We start from the raw sequence: 20632 nt of genomic DNA, 5'->3' as shown, positions 1-20632 counted from the left end.
GATACTTCCTAGACCAGTGATGGCTAACCTGTGACACTCCAGGTGTTGTGAAACTACAAATCCCAGCATGCTCTGCCAGCTATCCGCTAGTTATCTACTGGCAAAGCATGCTGGGGTTTGTAGTTTCACAACACCTGGAGTGTCACAGGTTAGCCATCACTGTCCTAGACAATCCTTATTTTTAACTGTCTTGACCTCTAAATTCCTCACTGCTAAACTAACCAAACTCAGATCAACCCCTCAAGTAGAAAATAGGTGGGGACCATGCACCTGGAATCCAGTGACCTGAAGCTGGGACACACAGCCTATATGAAGGCAGCTGCTGCAAGTTTACACAGCAGGAGAATCTATTCTGCCCAGTCTGACTCAATGGATCAGAATAGAAGGTTTCTATTTGGACGTATTATCTTCCGGCTGGACAGAATAAACCATGTGAAAGGGACTGAACCATGTGAAAGGGACTAAACCATGTGAAAGGGACTAAACCATGTGAAAGGGACTAAACCATGTGAAAGGGACTAAACCATGTGAAAGGGACTAAACCATGTGAAAGGCAGCTTCTGCCTTCTGGTAAGAGTCACGACTCAGCCTGCCCAGCTCCTGGCTATAGGTATAAGGTTATTTAACACTGAGGGGGGTAGAATATAGAGCAGGAGGGTCAGGGGACACCAAAAAGTAAATAACCCATTTAAAAACATCATATTAAAAGACTGCTTCCTTAAAAACACTGTGCGTCTTAATAGCTGCAATTAAATTGATTATTGGCCAAATGTCAAAATGTTTATTTAACCCTTTATAGGAAAATAAAGGGAAAGTTAAATGAATGGGCAGATAAGATGATCACATATGGCAACACGCAGCAGCTGTTCCAAAAAAGTAGTCACCACCGATTAACTGGCTCCTAGGCTTTGTCTAACCCTGATCTAAGCAGGTCTTCAGCTTTCATTACAATAAGAATAAATACTCCTACAAAAATACTGTATCCATAAGTCAGTAAACAGCACAAGATTAACAGTTATGACAAATATATAGCTGTAATAGTGTCACATGTAGTTTTATGATACTTGAAATCTCAGCCAAGGCCACTGATATGCGGCCAAATCTCTTATTTGGCTGAGTCTGGGTAAAACAGAGCAGTGTATGCCGAGGAGCCACAGCTGCCCATCTGGTTATAAGACAAGTAATATCTGATCCAAACCCCAAAACATAGACATTCTCTACAAGGTGCCCATTTGCCTTAAAGAAAGGGACCTTCAGCTGAAGCAGAGCTATGTGGGAGGAAGGATCACTCTGAGAAGCGGGTGAGGTGGAGGGATCTAGAAGAAGGGGGAGGAAGACCAGGTCTGTCTGTTCTGCGGGAATAAAGGGAAGTAAAACATTAGGTAGAAACTTACTATGAGTCCATCTGCGTGCTTGTCCTCGTTATTTTGGTCCTTAAGAAAAGAAATGTTAAGAGTGTGAACATGCAGGAAAGGTCTGGGGCATATACAACACCTAGGAGATTGGCTGCACTGTGAACATTACATTACATTTCTGTCTTATAATGAAAAGCTGGAATCTCTCCCCCCAGCCGGAGGTCCGGGGGCAGCCACCGGCTACTCCACACTTCTTGCTGCGCCGGCAAAAGATTTTATATGAACGTTTAATGAATTTGAATTGAAAAGCATTCTGAGATTAGCCTCATTATTAGCATAGAAAAAAGTAATGTCACGCTCAGGGGCCTCATGTCGGACCCTGGATCCTTAGTACAGTAACATTTTGGAATCTGGCAGTAATTAGAACATAATTTTCGTCTAGTAATGATTTTCTCTTCCTTACACCTTTATTAACAGATACAGAGTCACACCTACATCTTCTATAAACACTAGACTTAGTCTCAGACTGATACAGTTGGACAATGAATTATATAGCATTTATGGCACCTAAACCAGCACCTTGTGGGTAGTTTAAATACTGGTCATAAATCACTCACCAGCTCTGCCCTCTTCACTTTACCAGATAAGGTAACGGAAACCCATGGGGAAGGGGGGTTAGAATTAAGATTATCCACTAACTAAAAAACTCGTAGGTGCGGACCTGTAAACTACCCTGTTAGATTCATAATTGCTATTTATTTCTATAACTTGTAAATTAGATTATACTTCGAGAAAAGTGAAAAGAACAACATGTAATAAAATGGTGCTGTGACATAATGTATGATAAAAACATACAGAAACAATGGTTTAAAAATGGTTTAAAAATTTGAACTGAAGCAAAATAATATTTGTAAACCTTCATTATAACCACGGTCCTCGGTTTATCCTGCCAATGTACCATGCCTGCCAATGTGGCCCATTCCAACCAGAACACAAACTTCTGCTCCTGTTGTCCACTTTTAATTTCCAATTTAATTAACAGATATAGGTAATGAAAGTTAAACTTGTAGCAGAATATTAGTTCTTGGTGACACGGGCCACGCGGGAAGGCGCGGTGCACAAGTGCCGCGGGCCACGCGGGAAGGCAAAGGGCGCACCAGTAATGAGATCATAGACATGCAGCATAATCTAGGAGGGAAATATACAACAGACTATCAGGATCACAGATCAGACTTTAATGAAAAAAGCACAAGGCCTTGTCCCTGCCATGATTAATAAATTTTATGAACAAACATCATCACTGAAGGATTAAACAGCCTATTCTTTCCAATCTCAACGGGTAGCCAATTTCGCAACAGGAAGATACATAATACCATCCTAATTAGTACGTGTAAGGCAACAATCCTTTCCCAACATGTGATGGCTAAAAGGGAAATCCTGCTTCTTTCATATGAAGGTTAACACTTGTCTAATCTAACCAAACTTCCTTAATCAAACCTTGCATTGACCGTCTGCAGCAAGGGAGGCCCATGGGTTCTGATGTGCTGGCCCTTGGTACATCCAATAACAAAATAGTGACTTTGGAAACACCTCCTTGTTGGGCTGGTCCAACTTTAGGTATGGTCATTCTCCGTAGGAGATGGTGAGACACACATAACTGCACACAATAAAACCAATTAATCTTGTTGGATAAAGAGCTGGTAACAAGGAACACAGAGAAATAGCAATCTCCATACTGTATTCACAAGTTCCAGGTCAGTGTCTGTCACTCTTCTATACGAGATGCGTGGAAGCCCAGCGCACTACCTATCAGCTAACCAAGGCATTCATGCCTACTGAGCCAGCTCCCCTCAATAGCCTACAGCACCATACTGGCAGGCAGATAGGTGAAAGCGGGGATCATCACGATGGGTAATCAGTTAGATTATAATTTGTAGTATGAGAAATACACTGCACAAAGATGAATTTTCTTTACCTGCAGAGTGGAAAAAATCTCAGGCTCCATCACCCCCATAATGTCTGAGACTAATTTTGCTGCTCATCAGGATGTTGACAACAGCAGGAGATTACTGATCATTGGTGGAGCAGTGGGCTGTGCACTGTGTGATTATGTTCATGAGGGCAGCACTGCATGTGGTGAGGGGGCTGGTATGGAGGAAAGCATGAAGCCACAGACTAAAAAGGTCAACAGGAGGGTCTCCGATAGAGCAGAGAAGTGATTCGAGACTCCTGATCACAAATATGTTAAATTGTCTCTCTGTTTGAATTGAAATTTGTTAACTTCTGTTAAAGGATTTGCCATAATGTGTTAGTAAGTGTGCATAGGCTGTAGAATTTTCTGTTACAGTATCCCCTTCCTAGGCTGATGGTTTCACAGCGTTCCATCCATTAGCAGTTCATGACCCGTGTTCTTTGTACAGAATTTCATTAAACAAATATTGGTACAGAACCTGAATAGATTTATACAGATTAATTAGGTCCCTGTAGTAAAGAAACCAAGTTTTTCTAACTTCTCTATAACTGAACCTTTCCATACCCTTTATGAACGAGGTTACTACCTCTAAACCCTCTCGATGTCTCTTATTCTCTGCTTAGATTTAGAACTACAAGGTCTAAAAGAGCCACAGATTGCCCAAGTCTGCATTAAAGACACTTCTGCAGCTACATAACTTCACTATGAAGACAGTGAACTAATAAAACTTATGTAAGCTCAACTATTTTTCTCTTCACTAAACACGAGACGCATTAATAAAGGGGTAGAAAGAACCTCAAATTAATCAGGAAAGCGTGAAGTCACTGAACACTCCATGGCGATATTCAGGTGATCGCGTTTCTAGTAAACGGACAGACGGCATTTTCACAAATATTGGTTTAACCAACACAACACAACGGCTGCCTCCACTGCATGTAGGTTATACGAGATGCTGAAATGCAATTGATCCTAATGTATTGTGTGGTATTCCACCTCTCTACCAGACACTATCTACTTTATTTAAGCCTCAAATATGAGCGCATAATCTACCGTGTACGTTGATCTTTGAGTAAATTCATAGTGGAAATAATAAAAATTAGTGGATATTATTGTGAAAGAAAGCAGAAGTGGACTAATAATTGACCGATAAAAACGGGGAGCGGAAACTATTTCACCTCTAAAAACATGCAACAAAAATAAGTAAAAGATATATTAAAAAAAAAAAAAATAAAAAAAAAAATAGGAGTACAATAAATTAAAAAAAGAACGAAAAGCGATCATGGTGCGAACGTGGACAAACACAACATCCGTAGCACAAAGTGCACATGGGTTACTCCTATTCTGTATGGTGGGTGTGACGACTTACCTTCGCAATCTGAAGCAACACAATGCAGTGTTTGATGGATTCTATCATACTCTACAAAACAGACATTTATGTTACGGTCAGAATGTACAATTATTCTTCAGCACAACAGTATTACATAACACTATGAAAGAAGATGGACTTAACCACTCTAATGCCTGTGTAAACACCCATACATCAGTATTATAAACAGTACTGTATTACTATCAGTGTGGATGGGACTACCTCCTGCAGGCTTAATCTGTTATTGGCGGTCAGGGATCATATCTCTGTAATGCAATCACAGGTATAAATGAGAAATAACAATATATATATATATATATATATATATATATATATATATATATATATATATATATATATATATATATATATACATATATATATACACACACACACTGAACTTTAACTAAAAACAGCTATTAACGATAGTACATCGTGATGAAATAATTCCTGGGTATTATTGGTGTAAATCTGAGCCTGTAGTGTTTATATAAGAAGTAACACCAAATAGAGTAGAAGTAAATAAACTTACACATGTTGTATCCTTGAGATTTTCAATTTTCTGTGGAGGTAAATTAGTAAGATGAATTAAACCTGAGTATTTACACACTAACGAGAACACTGCTTTAAGAGATTCCTGATGGAGGGATGGTGGTTATGTGGTGTGTTTTGTAATTAGCCTGCCCCCTGCCAATTATATAAATATAGCTGGACTCAAGAACATTAGGACTATGCTACACATTAAAGGATATAAATAAGTAGAGGCGTGCGTGCAAATAACAGCTGCACATCATCAACCAGTAAATTGTATACAGGCCGGTTTAACTCTTAGACAGACAGAACATAACAGCGAAAGCTAGAAATACTTAGACCTGCTGATGAGGCTCTTATTGCAGAAAACCTCTGTGTTAAAGTGGACCCATGACCTGCACACTGCGGACGCAGATATTTTGTGGGCTAAACCAATATCCATAAGAATGAAGCCTGCAACATATCCGTTCACCAGGAACCATGGTCATAAAAGAGGCATCATTAGTGTCACACAATGCTAGTGTAGTCATTTCACGTCACTACAAGGCTCACTCGTTCTGGAGAACCGACTGTGGACAAACACACGGCTTCCTCGTGTTAACGTTAGTGTCCGTTTACAGCACATAGAAGAGCCAACTGAAGACTGAACGTGCGCTGACTGTTCCTTCAATGCACTATTAAATGCATGGCAGTACAGGGGTTCAAGAGAGGTCATCTCAGATTCCATGGCTACATTCATTTAATAACTGTAAATAGGGCACAAATTATAATATGTGATAATATTTTGATAGGACATGTAATACAATGTCAGCCGCGCAAATCTAGAATATAAGAGATGTCAAAATCTTAGAAATGGACAATGGAAAGAACGTTTGATGTAATCTTAACCCCGTACTTACACTAACCATTAAGGTAGCTTATGCAGCAAAGCAACACATCTGTGGCAATCATCATCATCAACATTTATTTATATAGCGCCAGTAAATTCCGTAGCGCTTTACATTTGGGAACAAACAGTAAAAAGACAATACTGGGTAATAGAGACAGACAGACAGAGAGGTAAGAGGGCCCTGCTCGCAAGCTTACAATCTATAGGACAATGGGAGTTTGAAACACAAGGACATGTGCTACATATTGCACACTGGACCAGCTAGAACGCAAAGGTAAAAGTACTGAGTGGGCTGTGTGTGTACCAATGTTGGTCAGAGGGTTGTTGTCTTGTGTTAGCTGTGTAGAGGGTGGTAATAGGGGAGATTAAGATGGTGGTTGAGGAATATCATAAGCTTGTCTGAAGAGGTGGGTTTTCAGAGAATGCTTGAAGGTTTGGAGACTAGAGGAAAGTCTTACTGTGCGTGGGAGGGAATTCCACAAAGTGGGTGCAGCCCGAAAAAAGTCCTGTAACCGGAAATGGGAGGATGTGATAAGAGTAAAAGAGACGGAGATGTCGAGTCGGGAGATATTTTGAGACAAGTGAGTTGTATGATAGTAGAAGAATTTTATATTGGATTCGTTGAAATACAGGCAATGCAACAGAATGTGCCTTTACAGCTGGTTTATCAGAACACATAAAGGGACCATGACCACCAAGCTAGTCTTTCTTCTGTTGCCATACTCGGTGTTAACTTTTTAGGTCCAATTTCTACAGCACATCCATTTTTTATACTTTCAATGCAAGAGAATATAAAACAAAGAGTGTTGTATGGGCTTTCTGTTTCTTATCCTTTGCATTTCCCTGTTTGTATAGTGCCACATGTACTTTTCAATTCAATCTAAAACCTCACACACGTTGTGCTCTGAAAGGTCTAACAAACTCACTAACCTACGAGACGCTAGAGAGCAGCGTGTAAACGGACTGCTGGCTCACAGTGCCGCGGACTGCTTGTATGTGAGCCGGAGGACACCACTGCCTTAAAGTGACCCAAAGTGGTTTCAGCGACAGAGAAGGGGGCATGGGCTGTTTTGGGGTGCGATTTCTGCAGCTTTAGTGAAAGTGGACTGTCGGTGGGGAGAAATTAACAACTTGTGGTTAAACACAAAAACTACATATGTCAGTGGATCCCAAACTTTTTCAGTGCAAGGCACCCTTAGGGTTTACATATTTTTTTCAAGGCACCCCTAAGCCAAAATAATTACCAAGCAGTCATCCGCTTTGCTTACCACTGGCCCTGGTCGAGGCACCTGTGAGGTTGCAGAGGCACCCCAGGGGGCCTAGGCACACAGTTTGGGAACCACTGACAGATGTTAGGTAGGTTTAGGATTATGACCATTTTCAAGAATAATTCTGAATAACCCCATCCTTATAAATACTGTTGCCTACTTTGTGACTACAAAGCCCGAGCTTATAGAATATCAATACTGACCTTCCTCTGTTCATCATCCTTGCAGTTTTGAATTTTGTCATCAAATACCTAAAGAAACCAAGATCAAAATATCAAAGAAATAATATTGAAGTTTCCAAAAAAAGACAGGTTTGTGCGTCAGGTGACCGGAGGAGTTTAACAAAGCAATCACAACATTGTCAACGCAAATAGAAAGCGAGAAGAATTGAACTGGAAGAACAAGCTGTTAGTTTTTGGTTGACATAGTTAATGTTTAAGTTGAGATATAGATGTTTAACCATGTTGTTGTGCGAGTCAAATACATAGAGAGAATTACACTACGTCGCCCTAAGACAATAAAAGAGTAATTATTCAAATTCAGAGCTTTATTTTAACAGATAAACATTTTATTTGTAAATCTTGGTACAGATACAAGCTACAACCTGGGCAGCCCACTTAACTGTTCACGCACCATATGCAAAAAAAACAAAACAGCTCTATAGTCTCAAGCACTTGTCCAAACAGGGATCGAATGTGAAGTCACACACTCACCTGCTATTAGATTTGCAGAGTACAATCACTGCTACAGAATCCAATATTATCAGCAAATCTCACTCACTGGTCTCCAAGTGCAGCAGATAGTTTTAACAGCCTCAAGAATGAGACCAATTGCTTTGCTAAGGAAAGTGAACAAGTCCAACCTTTTAGTGTTCTGCTCTCAATGTTAAACAGTCAGCTTCTCCAAATATACCTGGAATCTGACCTTGTGATGTAAACAGAGAGAGAACTGCAGGGTGTTACAAGCGGTCAAATTCAAGGTCCATTCCGCAACAAGGTAGTTATGATTGTGTTTGTGTCACTCTAATGTCCTGATAAATAACACTGAATAAATGTTTATCTATGAAAATGGATCAAAGATGCCAATGAATAGAAATGAACTTCTATAGTCATTCGATCCAAGGATCAAAGTGATGCAGATAATGTGCTGTTCCAGTGTCTGTACAGGTGCAGCTCTAGTGTAGGCTAAGGGCACCCAGAAGACTGGAAGAGAAGAAGGGGAGTATAATACAGCCACTACAGGCTTTTCACCTATTTAGTCACTGTTTACAATTTGCACCATAATATTAAAGACCCAAATTATGAAACCGTTACATCAGGGAATAACTGTGTATCCAAATACATTTCACATTTGAGGATAACAAGGATTTACACTTCTTTAAACCTCCTTTCCACATATCCAAAACCTTAAACTGGCTACACATTGTGATTTTATTGGCCAGCCACTATCCAGCCTCAGAGGAGGCGGGGCCTCGCTGCAGCCACTATCCAGCCTCAGAGGAGGCGGGGCCTCGCTGCAGCCACAATCCAGCCTCAGAGGAGGCGGGGCCTCGCTGCAGCCACAATCCAGCCTCAGAGGAGGCGGGGCCTCGCTGCAGCCACAATCCAGCCTCAGAGGAGGCGGGGCCTCGCTGCAGCCACAATCTTGCTATAAATGACATAGCACTTATGATCATGTAAAATGCTATTGAGGGTGGACATCCTCTTCAATTATGATTATCTACCCACTGAGAAAACAAATTGAGACTGAAGTGTGTGTTGGCACCCCATTACAGAAGCAACACACTTTATCAGCTAAGTGCATAACTGAAAGTCCAAAAAGAAGCTTAGTTTCAGGTGTTAAAGAAAGGGCCAATCAAGGGCGCAGCCATGAGGTGACGATGTTCAATGTCCTGAATTTTCTATACCACATACGCAAAAGGAAAGTGAGTCAGTAATAGTACAAAAGGTAATCCAAGGACTACCTGGTAGACTTAGGTCCCAGATTTGGAACTCCCTCTGGAGTTAAGGAGTTGACTCCGAGCATTAAATCATGACTCCCAGATAGATTTTCCCTCCCCCATTGGATAGAACATTCGATGGCAAAACGCACCGATCTCTACCTCCTCCATCATGTGTAAGCTTTACTTCCAGTAGAACCCATCTTCACAGACAGACATGGTCACATAGCTGTACTCCGTCTACTAAAAAGCTCATATTGCGCCACTTATTGATAATACAGGAAGTGCCATGACTGTCCTCTTCTCAGGCTAATGACTACACTACATTGTACTGCTTTAATATGTTCACCATTAAGCAACACTTGAGGGGTTCTCACCTACTATATACAACTTTATATAACACAGCTGAACACAGAACTGGAGAAAGACAGGTCTAAAACTAATCACTCCAAGGGGTGACGATATAAGTTTGTCATGTCACACTGAAATCACTAGCGGTTCAAATAATAGCATGCAGATAAAAATGATAAAAAATAAATAAATGGTTTAATAAGATAGTTGCCAACCTACCTTTATCTGGTCTATTAAGATCTGGAGATAAGCGTCTGACTCCGCAAGCTTCTTATCAAAATCTTGAACACTTGGAACAAACCCAGAATCCGCACCCTGCAAACATAAAACCACACTGTTCAACAGCAGCCTGAAAAGAAGAGTCCTAACTTGCTGTGGGCAATATTTACATGTTCTACACCTCTATAGAACACCGTCAATGACCAGAAAGGAACCTGTAAAAGCTTCACAGAACAGGGCATCGGCATCGAGGCTCTGGCCACAAGATTACAGCTAGGTCACTCTAATGACGCTTTCACAGGAAAGGGACGCTACGTGTTAAATACTGAAAAGGTGCCACAATAAAGTTCATCATATAAAACAATTAAAACACAACAGAAAATAAATGCCTGAATACATGTTGCAGTGTAAGAGCTCCAGGCGGAGATGTCCAGACACAGGATACTGTAAAATAGATCAATGCCAGACAGAGGAAACAAGCTATTCGCTTGGAGCAGAGAGTTTCAAGTGTACAATAGTTTTAGACTGGGTGTAACCACACATTCAATGATCAGAAATGTGACAACACTTCCCTAGCAGCAAACACCATAACATTTTTTAATGAAATATAATACGGAGTTTAAATCTAGGCATTTAGAAAACATGGATGCTCCAGTCTAGTAACCAGACGAGAAACATTACTTTTTTCCACAATTCAAATTACATGTCTAATAGGAAAATAGTGGTGAAAGAATACATGAATATGCAGTATCTGCTTCTATCCAAAACTATATAACAGTATTTTTTACCAGAAAATGATGTTAAAAAGTCATATATACTCAGGCACCCCAACAGACAGAAACTCTCACTGTATTCTTAGAAGGCTGGTGACCGATCCGCTTGAAACTCACAAGCTCTTAATAAGAACCTGACATCACCACGGCTTCTTCCCCGCCAGTGGTACAAGCACATAGCAGCTTTATTTCTGTGTCATTTCTACAGGGAAGAACAGCGGCTGTTTATGCCACGTAGTTCACAAAGGGAGGGGGGTGGCACTCCAGTCTGCTGTGCCCGTTCTTGGAAGGAAAGAAATCTTTATATCTTTCCATTTCATAGCTAATTAATTTCAACAGTGAAAACATGAATATCCATACATCTCTGTAGGCCAGTATATATACATCTCAGAAGTGCCGTAGATATCTATACATTCAGCTCGGTGTCAAAACAAACTGCAGCTGAGATGTTTACCCACCCTGTCATACACCGCATTATTTCATTTGTATTGCAGACATGACTCTGAGGTTTCCCCAGCACTGTTATGGCTCCAAAGATTTCCTCTTATTAAGGCGGCATGAATCAACCACCATCAGTGCCGCTAAGAGGCCTCGCAGGGGCTGCATCCCTAATCTCTTATGGCAGCAGGACTTACGTTTATACGCTTATAAAAGTACGCGGAATATAACAACTAATCTAAACACACATAGTAATTGTACTATAAATCTGCAGTTTACAGTAAGTGTCTGAAGCAGTAAGAGGAGGAAGATGCGTCACTGCAGTGGCAGGTATATTTTAACATATATGTTCATAAGTTATAATAAAAAAATAAATAAAGAATAGAAGAATTAGAGTGGGGAGGAAGAGAGAGAAAGAGGTGCAACAAAATCATCTACATGTTGTTCTGGAGCTAACAGATACATTATTGCATATTTTGTAACAAAGTCAAAATAATAACAAAACAAACAAAACAAAACAAAAAACACATAAAAAAAAAAAAAGAAGGTTTGAGGAGTCCTAAAGTAGCATTTTAGTCCGCAGATGAAACGTGTCTTAGCTATGTGGTTATATAATCTGTAATCTCTCACTCTCTGCTTCTTCTAGTGGAGCAGGGATGGAACACAACATGGGAGATAATTAATTATCACATGGTCTAATCGTACCCACGGGTTCCTGGGTTTGATTCTTACCGTAGCTCTGTCTGTCCGGAGTTTGAATGTTCTCCCTGTGTTTGGGTGGGTTTCCTCCCACCCCCCAAACACACACCGGCTCCAAAATTAAAGGACCATAGTGTGCGTGTTTGTGTTAGGGAATTTATACTTCAAGTTTCAATGGGACAGGGATTGATGTGTATGAGTCCATAGTAGCAGCTGAGCCCTCCCTGGATGGTCACCTCACCCTCTGCAACAATGTCTTGTTGGGAGAAATTAGTTACCTAAAGAATTATTATAATTATTAGTTGATTCCTTCACTTACTGCCTTGGCTTGCTAGATATGTGAGATCTAAGCATTGCTTGGACAGATCGTGTTGTTTTGCTGCCAGAAAGTGAGAGTTGGGGGTGCTGGTCTAATTAACAGATGCCCGGAGGCCCTCCTGAGGGTAGACTGCCTCCCTCATGAGCAGGGCCCTCCCTACACTTTGCTTATTTGTCTACCTTTTATGTCCCTGTTTTAGGTATGTCCTGTTTTCCCCACTGAACAGCGACAGGGAGCACTGTGGTCTCTTACAAACCTATATTAGTAATAATAACCATAACAAATAAATATGCATAAAAAATAGGTTGCACCACATTCTAAAAAGGTAAACATAAATTTTAGAGTGCAGATGTGTGAACAAGAACATAGGGAACCAGTGATAATATTGTTAATGCAGTTTTCAGTCGTCAGCGGCTATAAAGTACTTTAGAGATCTGTCACACTTGTCCCTTGTTAAAGTTATGTTTACTAACAGACTACAGCAGCAAAACTAAGCAAGTATTCAGACTTCTAGGGATTTCTTTGTATTGTCCTATCATACGACTAAAAAACGCATAGCTTATAACACTGGTGCACAACACGCCACATGCGGCAGAAAGTAGAAGAGATACCGATAGAACCAGAACAGAAATACTAATAGGGCAGCGGTTCCCAAAGTGTGCGATGCGGCTCCCAGGGGTGCCGTGGTCAGGAAGAAAAGAAAAAAAAAAAAAAAAAAACACCTTACCAATCCGGCGGCACATGGGACCTAGCATCCTCCTCCCTTCTCACTGAATGTCAGGTGTGACGTCATCACGTCCGACATATTCAGTGAGAAGCGGCGGAAGAGAGGAGGATGCTGGGTCCCGGGCGCCGCCGGATTGGTGAGAAGACAGAAGGCCAAGTATGGCAAGTAAAGACTGATGTGAATGAGTTCTCTGTACAGCGCTGCGGAATCAGTGGCGCTATATAAATAAATGGTGATGATGATGATGATAGGGGAGGGGAAATGGTAATAGGTAACAGCAATGGAGGGGCAAAAGAATGAAAGAGGGGACAAAGAGGACGCAGAGAGAGGGGATGAAGAGGGCGCAGTGTGATGATTTTTGTACATGTTTTATTTTGTTTGATCTTATTCCTCTTAGTATTAGCTGTAAATTATTCATTGACAGAAATATAATTGAAAAAAAAATAATATAAAATTATTCTTTTCCCTTGGATTTGTGTGTATTATTTTTGCAAACAACTTACTAAGTATTTCTGTCCTGACCTAAATACTTATTACATTAATTTGGCCCAACTACTTATAAAACGGAACTGCTCAGTAATTATTTTGCAGGGGTCCCTTGAAAAAAATTATGGAGACTCTAAAGGTGCCGCGAACTGAAAAAGTTTGGGAACCACTGTAATAGGGTGTTTCTGTCCTGGCCCCCCGAGTCCCCTGTACCTGTCCTGCATGGGGCCAGGTCTCACTGTGGGAATGGAGAGCTCTCCCAGTCTCCACCGCTGCAGCGAGACCTGGCCACCCGTCAGGGAGGTCAGGTTGGCAATGAATCGGAATGAATGCCCATCACACTGATTCGCTGTCAGACTGTACTACTGAGGTAATAAATAAATGAAAAAAATAAGAAATATACAGCGCACTGTTTCATCTGCTGCTCAATTAAACACCTAGGGCTAGATTTACTAAGCTGCAGGTTTGAAAAAGTGGGGATGTTGCCTATAGCAACCAGATTCTAGCTGTCATTTTGTAGAAGGTACTAAATAAATGAAAGCTAGAATCTGATTGGTTGCTATAGGCAACATCCCCACTTTTTCAAACCCGCAGGTTAGTAAATCTAGCCCCTAAACTGTATCACCAAAATAAATAAATGTATCACAGCAAAACACAGATAAGAAATTAGTATAGGCGCTGACCAGTCCACACAAAACAATTTTAACCAATGTAAGAGGGTCTTTCATTTTAACCACAGTTCATATAGAACATACATATATCTCTATTCCTCTATCTGAAAGGATGTGCACTTTAGGGTAAGTATAGGATATCTTATACCTCACGCACCCCCATGTGAATGCATTTGCGTTAATTCACTGCAAACTGCTACTTTAACATGGAAATAGGGAGGTCTTCTATGATAAAATCCTCCACCCTAATTCACAGGGCCAACACAAATACGTTTAAAAAAAATAAGAAATAAAATAACCAACATGGCACATTTCTTTTCACAAGACTTTTAGCTACTCTGCAGCTATGGCAATCCCTGTTATATAAACATTTTACAAACTTATTTGGTATATGCATAGAAAACATTACCCCCCCCCACCACCCCCATTATTTCTCCACCTTCTGGAAATTAATGTGCAGGTCAATCGTGGATTAGAATGTTAAGTGACCGCTAAGTTGATGTGGTGGGAGATCTTGTGTCTTGTTGGCCTACCCATATAATTCCTACACACTGTATGCATTATATAAGACTCAGATGAAAACTGACAAAATAAATGAAAATGTGGCTTATTGTCAAGGGTGGATTTATTAGGGAAACAAACATGTGTTTTATCCCGGTTTTGAGTTTTTGGGAAGGTAGAATATACCAAATCTGTAACCACAAAATGTTTCTAGGTGGAGTTTAGCAACAAACAAGAATATAAAGCCCACACATTTACAGTTCACCGTCTTGTAATTATAGAAAACACTGTTTGGCCATTACTGGGTGGATATCCTTTGTCGTGTCAGGTATAATATGCGTTATAAAGAAACCAATGGTCATTTTGGAAAATTTATTAAATAAATAAATATATAGAAATGAAAAAAAAGTATAATTTATGTGCATACAGCTAAAAAAAAAAAAAAAAAAAAAAGACTGAACATTGCTGTTGAAACAGTACCACAATAGGCTTAGCACAGAAAAATAGTCTCCACAGTGAAGGGGTTAATGACCTTGCAGATGGCCTAGAAAGAAAGGTGTCCATATATGTGGATGACACAAAGCACGTTAGGTTATTTACACAGAGCAGGATAGTAACTGGCCACAGAAAGGTTTATGCAAAATGGCAAATTGGTTCATAAAAAGGACAGAAGAAATGTAATCAAGATGTATGGTTAGGCATATAGGCCATGGTATAATAGTTCTAGTACTTACACATTAAATACAATTGTGGAGTAAGGACTTGGCCAGCACGGTGCCTTAGTGGTTAGCACTTCTGCCTCTCAGCACTGACGTCATGAGTTCAATTCCTGACCATGGCCTTGTCACTCACCGGAGTGTGAGTGCCTCCACTCTGGTACGTGGTTCTCCATCTTTCCCGCTCACACCTGTGTGGAACCGCGGCCGTCCGCCATCCTGTCGCACTGGGCATGCGCAGGTCCCTTTAACAACTACACCTGACCACTAAGGTGATTGATGGATCAATCACCCCTCCCTACTTAAGGCACCTGCAGCCTTAGGTAGTGGCCTGATCTTGAAGTCTCACTCCCAGTGAACTTCTATAGGTGTGTGCAGTTTCCAAACTGCTTTCCAGCTCTACTCCTATGTAGAGTTTCCAAGCTGCTTCCAGCTCTACTCCTGTGTGCAGTTTCCAAGCTGCTTCCAGCTCTACTCCTGTGTGCAGTTTCCAAACTGCTTCCAGCTCTACTCTTGTGTGCAGTTTCCAAACTGCTTCCAGCTCTACTCTTGTGTGCAGTTTCCAAACTGCTTCCAGCTCTACTCCTGTGTGCAGTTTCCAAACTGCTTCCAGCTCTACTCCTGTGTACAGTTTCCAAACTGCTTCCAGCTCTACTCGTGTGTACAGTTTCCAAACTGCTTCCAGCTCTACTCGTGCTTCAGCTTCCACGCTGCTCCCTGCTCAACTCAGCGGCGGTTCTCATACCGCTACAACGCTTCACTTCTCAGCTGATTCCGGATCTACACAACTGGGTACTGACTATTGACTATTGCCTATTGCTCGCATACCAGTTGTATCCATTGTTGTTTGCTGCACAGGGTACAAGTACCTATATAGACTGTGTTACTGCATTGCTTCATTCAGGACAAGCTTTCACTCAAGCTACGATATCTCCTCACGCTACTACTTAGCGTTATTGTGCATATCTGCTGTGACCAGCTTCTCCTCCCTGCAAGGCATCTACTCCATACAGACTATTCATTGTGCCTTCCATCTCTGCCTCACAAGACTTGCTCTACTCGCGCTGTTTCCATACAGCCACAGTTTGCCTTTCAACTTCACTCTCCTGCACCTGGACAAGTCCTCACTCCGTCTCACAGCAGTGGTACAACTTGCTGCACGCAGACCACTGACTTCCCTGCTACCTATCCGCACCTGGACAAGTCCTCCTATCACAGCGGTGGTACAACTTGCTATACGCAGACCACTGACTCTCCTATTGCCTACCTACACCTGAACCAGTCTCCTCACCATAGCGGTGGTACAACTTGCTGAACGCAGACCACCGACTACCCTGCTTCCTACCTGCACCAGTACTATTCTTCCCATCACTACAGTGGTACAACTTGCTGTACGCAGACCACTGACTCCTCCTCTACCTACCATCACCTATCCACGTCCACTCCTCATGTCTACATTATCTTCAGCCTCCAGTTTACTGCTCCAAGTCGCTGACTTTCCTCTAACCATAGCTGTAAGTCGCTGACTTCATCAGACTATCTCTACTCTCCTGCTGTTGTGTCGCTTCAATCATTCACCTGCCTGCTTTGAGGTGCGTGACATAACCCCGCCTCTCTAGCAGAGTTCCATCTGGTGAAACTCGGGTAAGCAACTCCTAGTGCCCGTGACAGGCCTTATCTGTGTGGAGTTTGTATGTTCTCCCATGTTTGAGTGGGTCTCCTCCGGGTGCTCCGGTTTCCTCCCACACTCCAAAAACATACTGATGGGTTAATTGGCTGCTATCAAAAAAATTGATCTCTCTCTGTGTATATATTAGGGAATATAGTCTGTAAACTCCAATGGGGCAGGGACTGATGTGAATGAGTTCTCTGTACAGCGCTGCAGAATCAGTGGCGCTATATAAATAAATGGTGACGATGATGATTGTGGAGTTAGTAATACTAGTGGATAGAAAGCAGAATAGTGGCACAGAGCGGCAGACAACAACTGCAGAGGCAAATATAATCCTGGAACGCACATAAAGGGGGATAAATGCACATTGTGCAAACATATTGGTCTAACAAGATCACTAGTTAGGCTACATGTTGAATAAGGAGTAGTTTATGTCACCGCACTGTAAGGACACAGGAGAACTAGTGAGGGTTTAGAGGCAGGCAATATCATTAGAGTGGAAAGCATCATACAACCAGGTATGGGCAGCTGTTAACCTGTGCCCACCCCAGGAGCTTAAGGAATCGTCCCCAATAGTGGTGTGGTACCTATTTGGGATATTTCTACACGCTATGTCCCCTTCCCTGATAATGTCTTGTGGGTAAGAACCTCCATCTAGACGGGTATCTATACAAACAGTATAAATTTTATTAAACAGTTTATCAGAAAGCCGACAATAACCAGTCACAAGTCAATAGTCAACTCTGTAGTATTCAGTAGCAAAACATTGATGTAGACATTCAGGGGGTACAATAAAGAGCTAGTTGAAGATCTGTGCTTTGGATCTGCTCCGCTGCCTTGAAACTCCAGTCACAATGCGAGCGGTATAACGAGGAAGGCTTCGGCCTTGTCACACTTTCAATGGGCACACCCTTTTCCAGGAGTCAGATGACTTGGTAGCGATCCCTCCTTTCATTAGTGGCCTTAGTGCCGTGGGATTCTTAAACTTGCAGTCAGCACTGTACAAACTCTTGTTGTCTGGCCTCACCTCTTAGTTCCCTGCCTGGGTCAACAGGGGGAGGTATCAGTCCCAAGTCAGTGTCCATTGGTTTCCCTTATAGCCAAAACCGGGAGATAAGCATAGGCTATAAAGGGGAGCAGCCATGAAACAATAGTGATTTAATGAGGCTATTCTCCATCACCAGTTAATCCTGTTAAGCGACAGTCCTTAGTGAGATAGGCCTCTACTTCCAGAAATCCCTCTCCGTGAGCTGGCACAGGGGGGTCATTTCAGCAGCTATGTTAGCAATCAATGTTCAGCATTTTTCGTGAGATGGGGATGGCAAATGCAAAAACAGAATTTAAAACGGACTGGAAGCTTCTCTTACAAGTTAGTAATTAGAAGAGGGCATTATGGGGGAAACTGATCCTGGCAATTTATCCAATTAACATTTTTGGGGCTAAAGTGGCAACTGTCACACTAGAATGTTTGTTTTGCCTCTGGATAAACCAAATAGAATTTATGAACCATTGAACTTGATGAATCAGTGGCTTTTTTAACCTTACTAAATATGTAGCCAGTTTAGGTTTAGGGATTATCAAAAAAAAAATGGAAAAAAAATGTACATTAGATGTAACCATAAAAATTAAAGTTAATAACATGTAGGACAACTAAAAAATATCCATTACAGAGGATTAAGAGCAGAGTTTGAAAAGACTGGTGGGAAACAACACATTAAAAAGAAATTAGGAGTGTTATTGTCCCAAAGACCGTTAGACAAGTTCTTATAGATAGGGCATTACCTCTCCACCACTATAACAAAGAACCGAGATTAAGTGCAAGGTCTGCGGGTGAAAAAACCAGGACACATCTGGAAAACAGAGATGAAAGTTGTGTTTCCCAGCTGTCATGCTCTACATTTCAAATGTTATCAGGTGGGAATACACAGAGCAACAACACAATTAAAGACATAATGATCGGTACGGAGCAGTGATCTGTTGATGACTATTTGTAGGTCTGTTTAACCTCTGCAATTAATGCAGCATAAAGCATCATACAGGTGTTATCACAAGCCCCTAGGCTCTGTACATATTTACCACCCTAGGAAAGTAGGCGTTTCAGCTGCGACCTGGGGGTAAATGTATTAAAATGCGATTTCTGCAAATTGACGATATCCGGAGACTTTGGCAACAAAGCATGCCCTTCAAGACATTGCCGTTTTAAATTTGTCTGTCAAGTCGCCGGATATCGGCAATTTGCAGAAATCGCCGTTTAATACATTTAAGCCCTGGTCTCAGAGCTCCTTTCTGCAGAGTTTTATAGATGAAACACTCTTAAGCGGTATGACAGGGAAACTACTTTTCCATATAATGGAATGGTTCACTGTTGGGGTTTCTGCAATTTTCTAGTTGGAAAAGAATAAATAAATGAACATGTGCAAAAGCTAGTTCTGTCCTCTGCATTTTACATGCATCAACCACAGGGTACATGTAAACGTGACACAGGCATAATTCTCTAGCAAGTAGGAAAGAGCCCGTAGAGGCAATTATTAAAGGGTCAGGTAGCAGTCCTAAAACACCTAGGACCTGAAAAATACATAGGCAAGAAATAAGTGGCACTGCAAGTAACCAAACAAGTACATCAATTGACATGGTATTGCTACATTAATCCCAGTAATATTAAAAGATATGAAAGAAAAAAGCTCCTGTTGCCAAAAACTGGAAAAAAATGAGTTGGATAATAAATGTTTTGTCTAATCCCAGATGTAGCGACTCTGATGTTTATGCCAGTAATATAAATTTTAGCTTTTAAAAGCTTTATAATTTAGACTATGACCTTCCCATCATGTAGATTGTTAGAGTGTATGAAGAACAGTTTGTACATTTAACACTGGAATAAAAGAAAAAATGTTAGTTAAGCTGTGTGACTCGTAGAGTTTACAGATGCACATTTTTATTTTTAGATTAAACTGAAGAGTGGAATAAGTAATGAATGAATGGATATGTAGCATGGATCAGTTAATAGATTGCGTAAATTGAATCAGTTCAAATAATTGCTTTTTATTTCGGGAGGAAAAGGAAAGGCCACGCTTTACATAAAAGCTGGAGAGAATATTCTTATAGTTGCAGCCACATGAACGGACTCTATTAAACAATACATGAAATGCATCTGTCTCTGCCTCTTATCTAACAAACGGTAAATTATAGTTTTCCTAAAGCCACGCTGCTCCCTTTATGGCTTGCAAATGATGCACGCTTACTGAAATCCATCCATTCAGGGATTTAATGTCACAAAGCGGCTTGGCTTGTGAGGAAGAGGTACAATATGTGAGCTGTGAGGTCTCCATTAATTAGAATGGACTGATGAACAAATGGTAACGGAAGAAACATTAACAGATAAAGTGCTTCTGTTAATCAGCACTACATGCAAATACTTTTATATGGAAATCCATTAGTTATAATGCAGAGTACTGCTACCTACTTCTATATACTTGTGGTCCGGCAATACAAACGACCCAATGGGTCTCTTGAAATCTGCAGCAGCCAGAGGAGGTCCTTGGCAGTGTGATCTGTTGACGCACAAAATGCTGCTTGTATGTAACGAGGCTGCCTAGGGTAGACTCAACACAGGTGGATCACCAAATGCTAGGCAAGTAATATTCTGCATTTATGTTTGTTTTTATACAACAATTCTATGGGTGGCAGTACAGAAATGCTGGCAGCCTATAGCATTTAATCCCATCTTTATAGGACCACTGCAT

The 20632-nt window shown here is 41.1% G+C and overlaps 1 protein-coding gene across 9 annotated transcripts in view; it reads right to left on the bottom strand.

Moving 5' to 3' along the window:
- OSBPL9 (oxysterol binding protein like 9) overlaps positions 1-20632 on the bottom strand; it is a 95929-nt gene that overhangs the window by 26698 nt on the left and 48599 nt on the right. For 5 of the 9 annotated variants that reach the window (XM_075182075.1, XM_075182071.1, XM_075182073.1 and 2 more), the window contains 5 exons: positions 9891-9986; positions 7585-7632; positions 5226-5255; positions 4694-4744; positions 1395-1433 (listed from right to left, as the gene is read on the bottom strand). In XM_075182075.1, the coding sequence (XP_075038176.1) occupies positions 1395-1433; positions 4694-4744; positions 5226-5255; positions 7585-7632; positions 9891-9986 (264 nt within the window). Of the gene's footprint in view, positions 1-1394; positions 1434-4693; positions 4745-5225; positions 5256-7584; positions 7633-8094; positions 8193-9890; positions 9987-18674; positions 18694-20632 lie in introns of those variants that run through there. The other 4 variants (XM_075182072.1, XM_075182074.1, XM_075182078.1 and 1 more) reach the window with 3 other exon arrangements.

The sequence above is a fragment of the Mixophyes fleayi genome, chromosome 8 (genome assembly GCF_038048845.1).
Source record: "Mixophyes fleayi isolate aMixFle1 chromosome 8, aMixFle1.hap1, whole genome shotgun sequence".
NCBI lineage: Eukaryota > Metazoa > Chordata > Amphibia > Anura > Limnodynastidae > Mixophyes > Mixophyes fleayi.
Note: the sequence above shows the minus strand (reverse complement) of the source record. Positions and strands in the feature narration are given on the sequence as shown.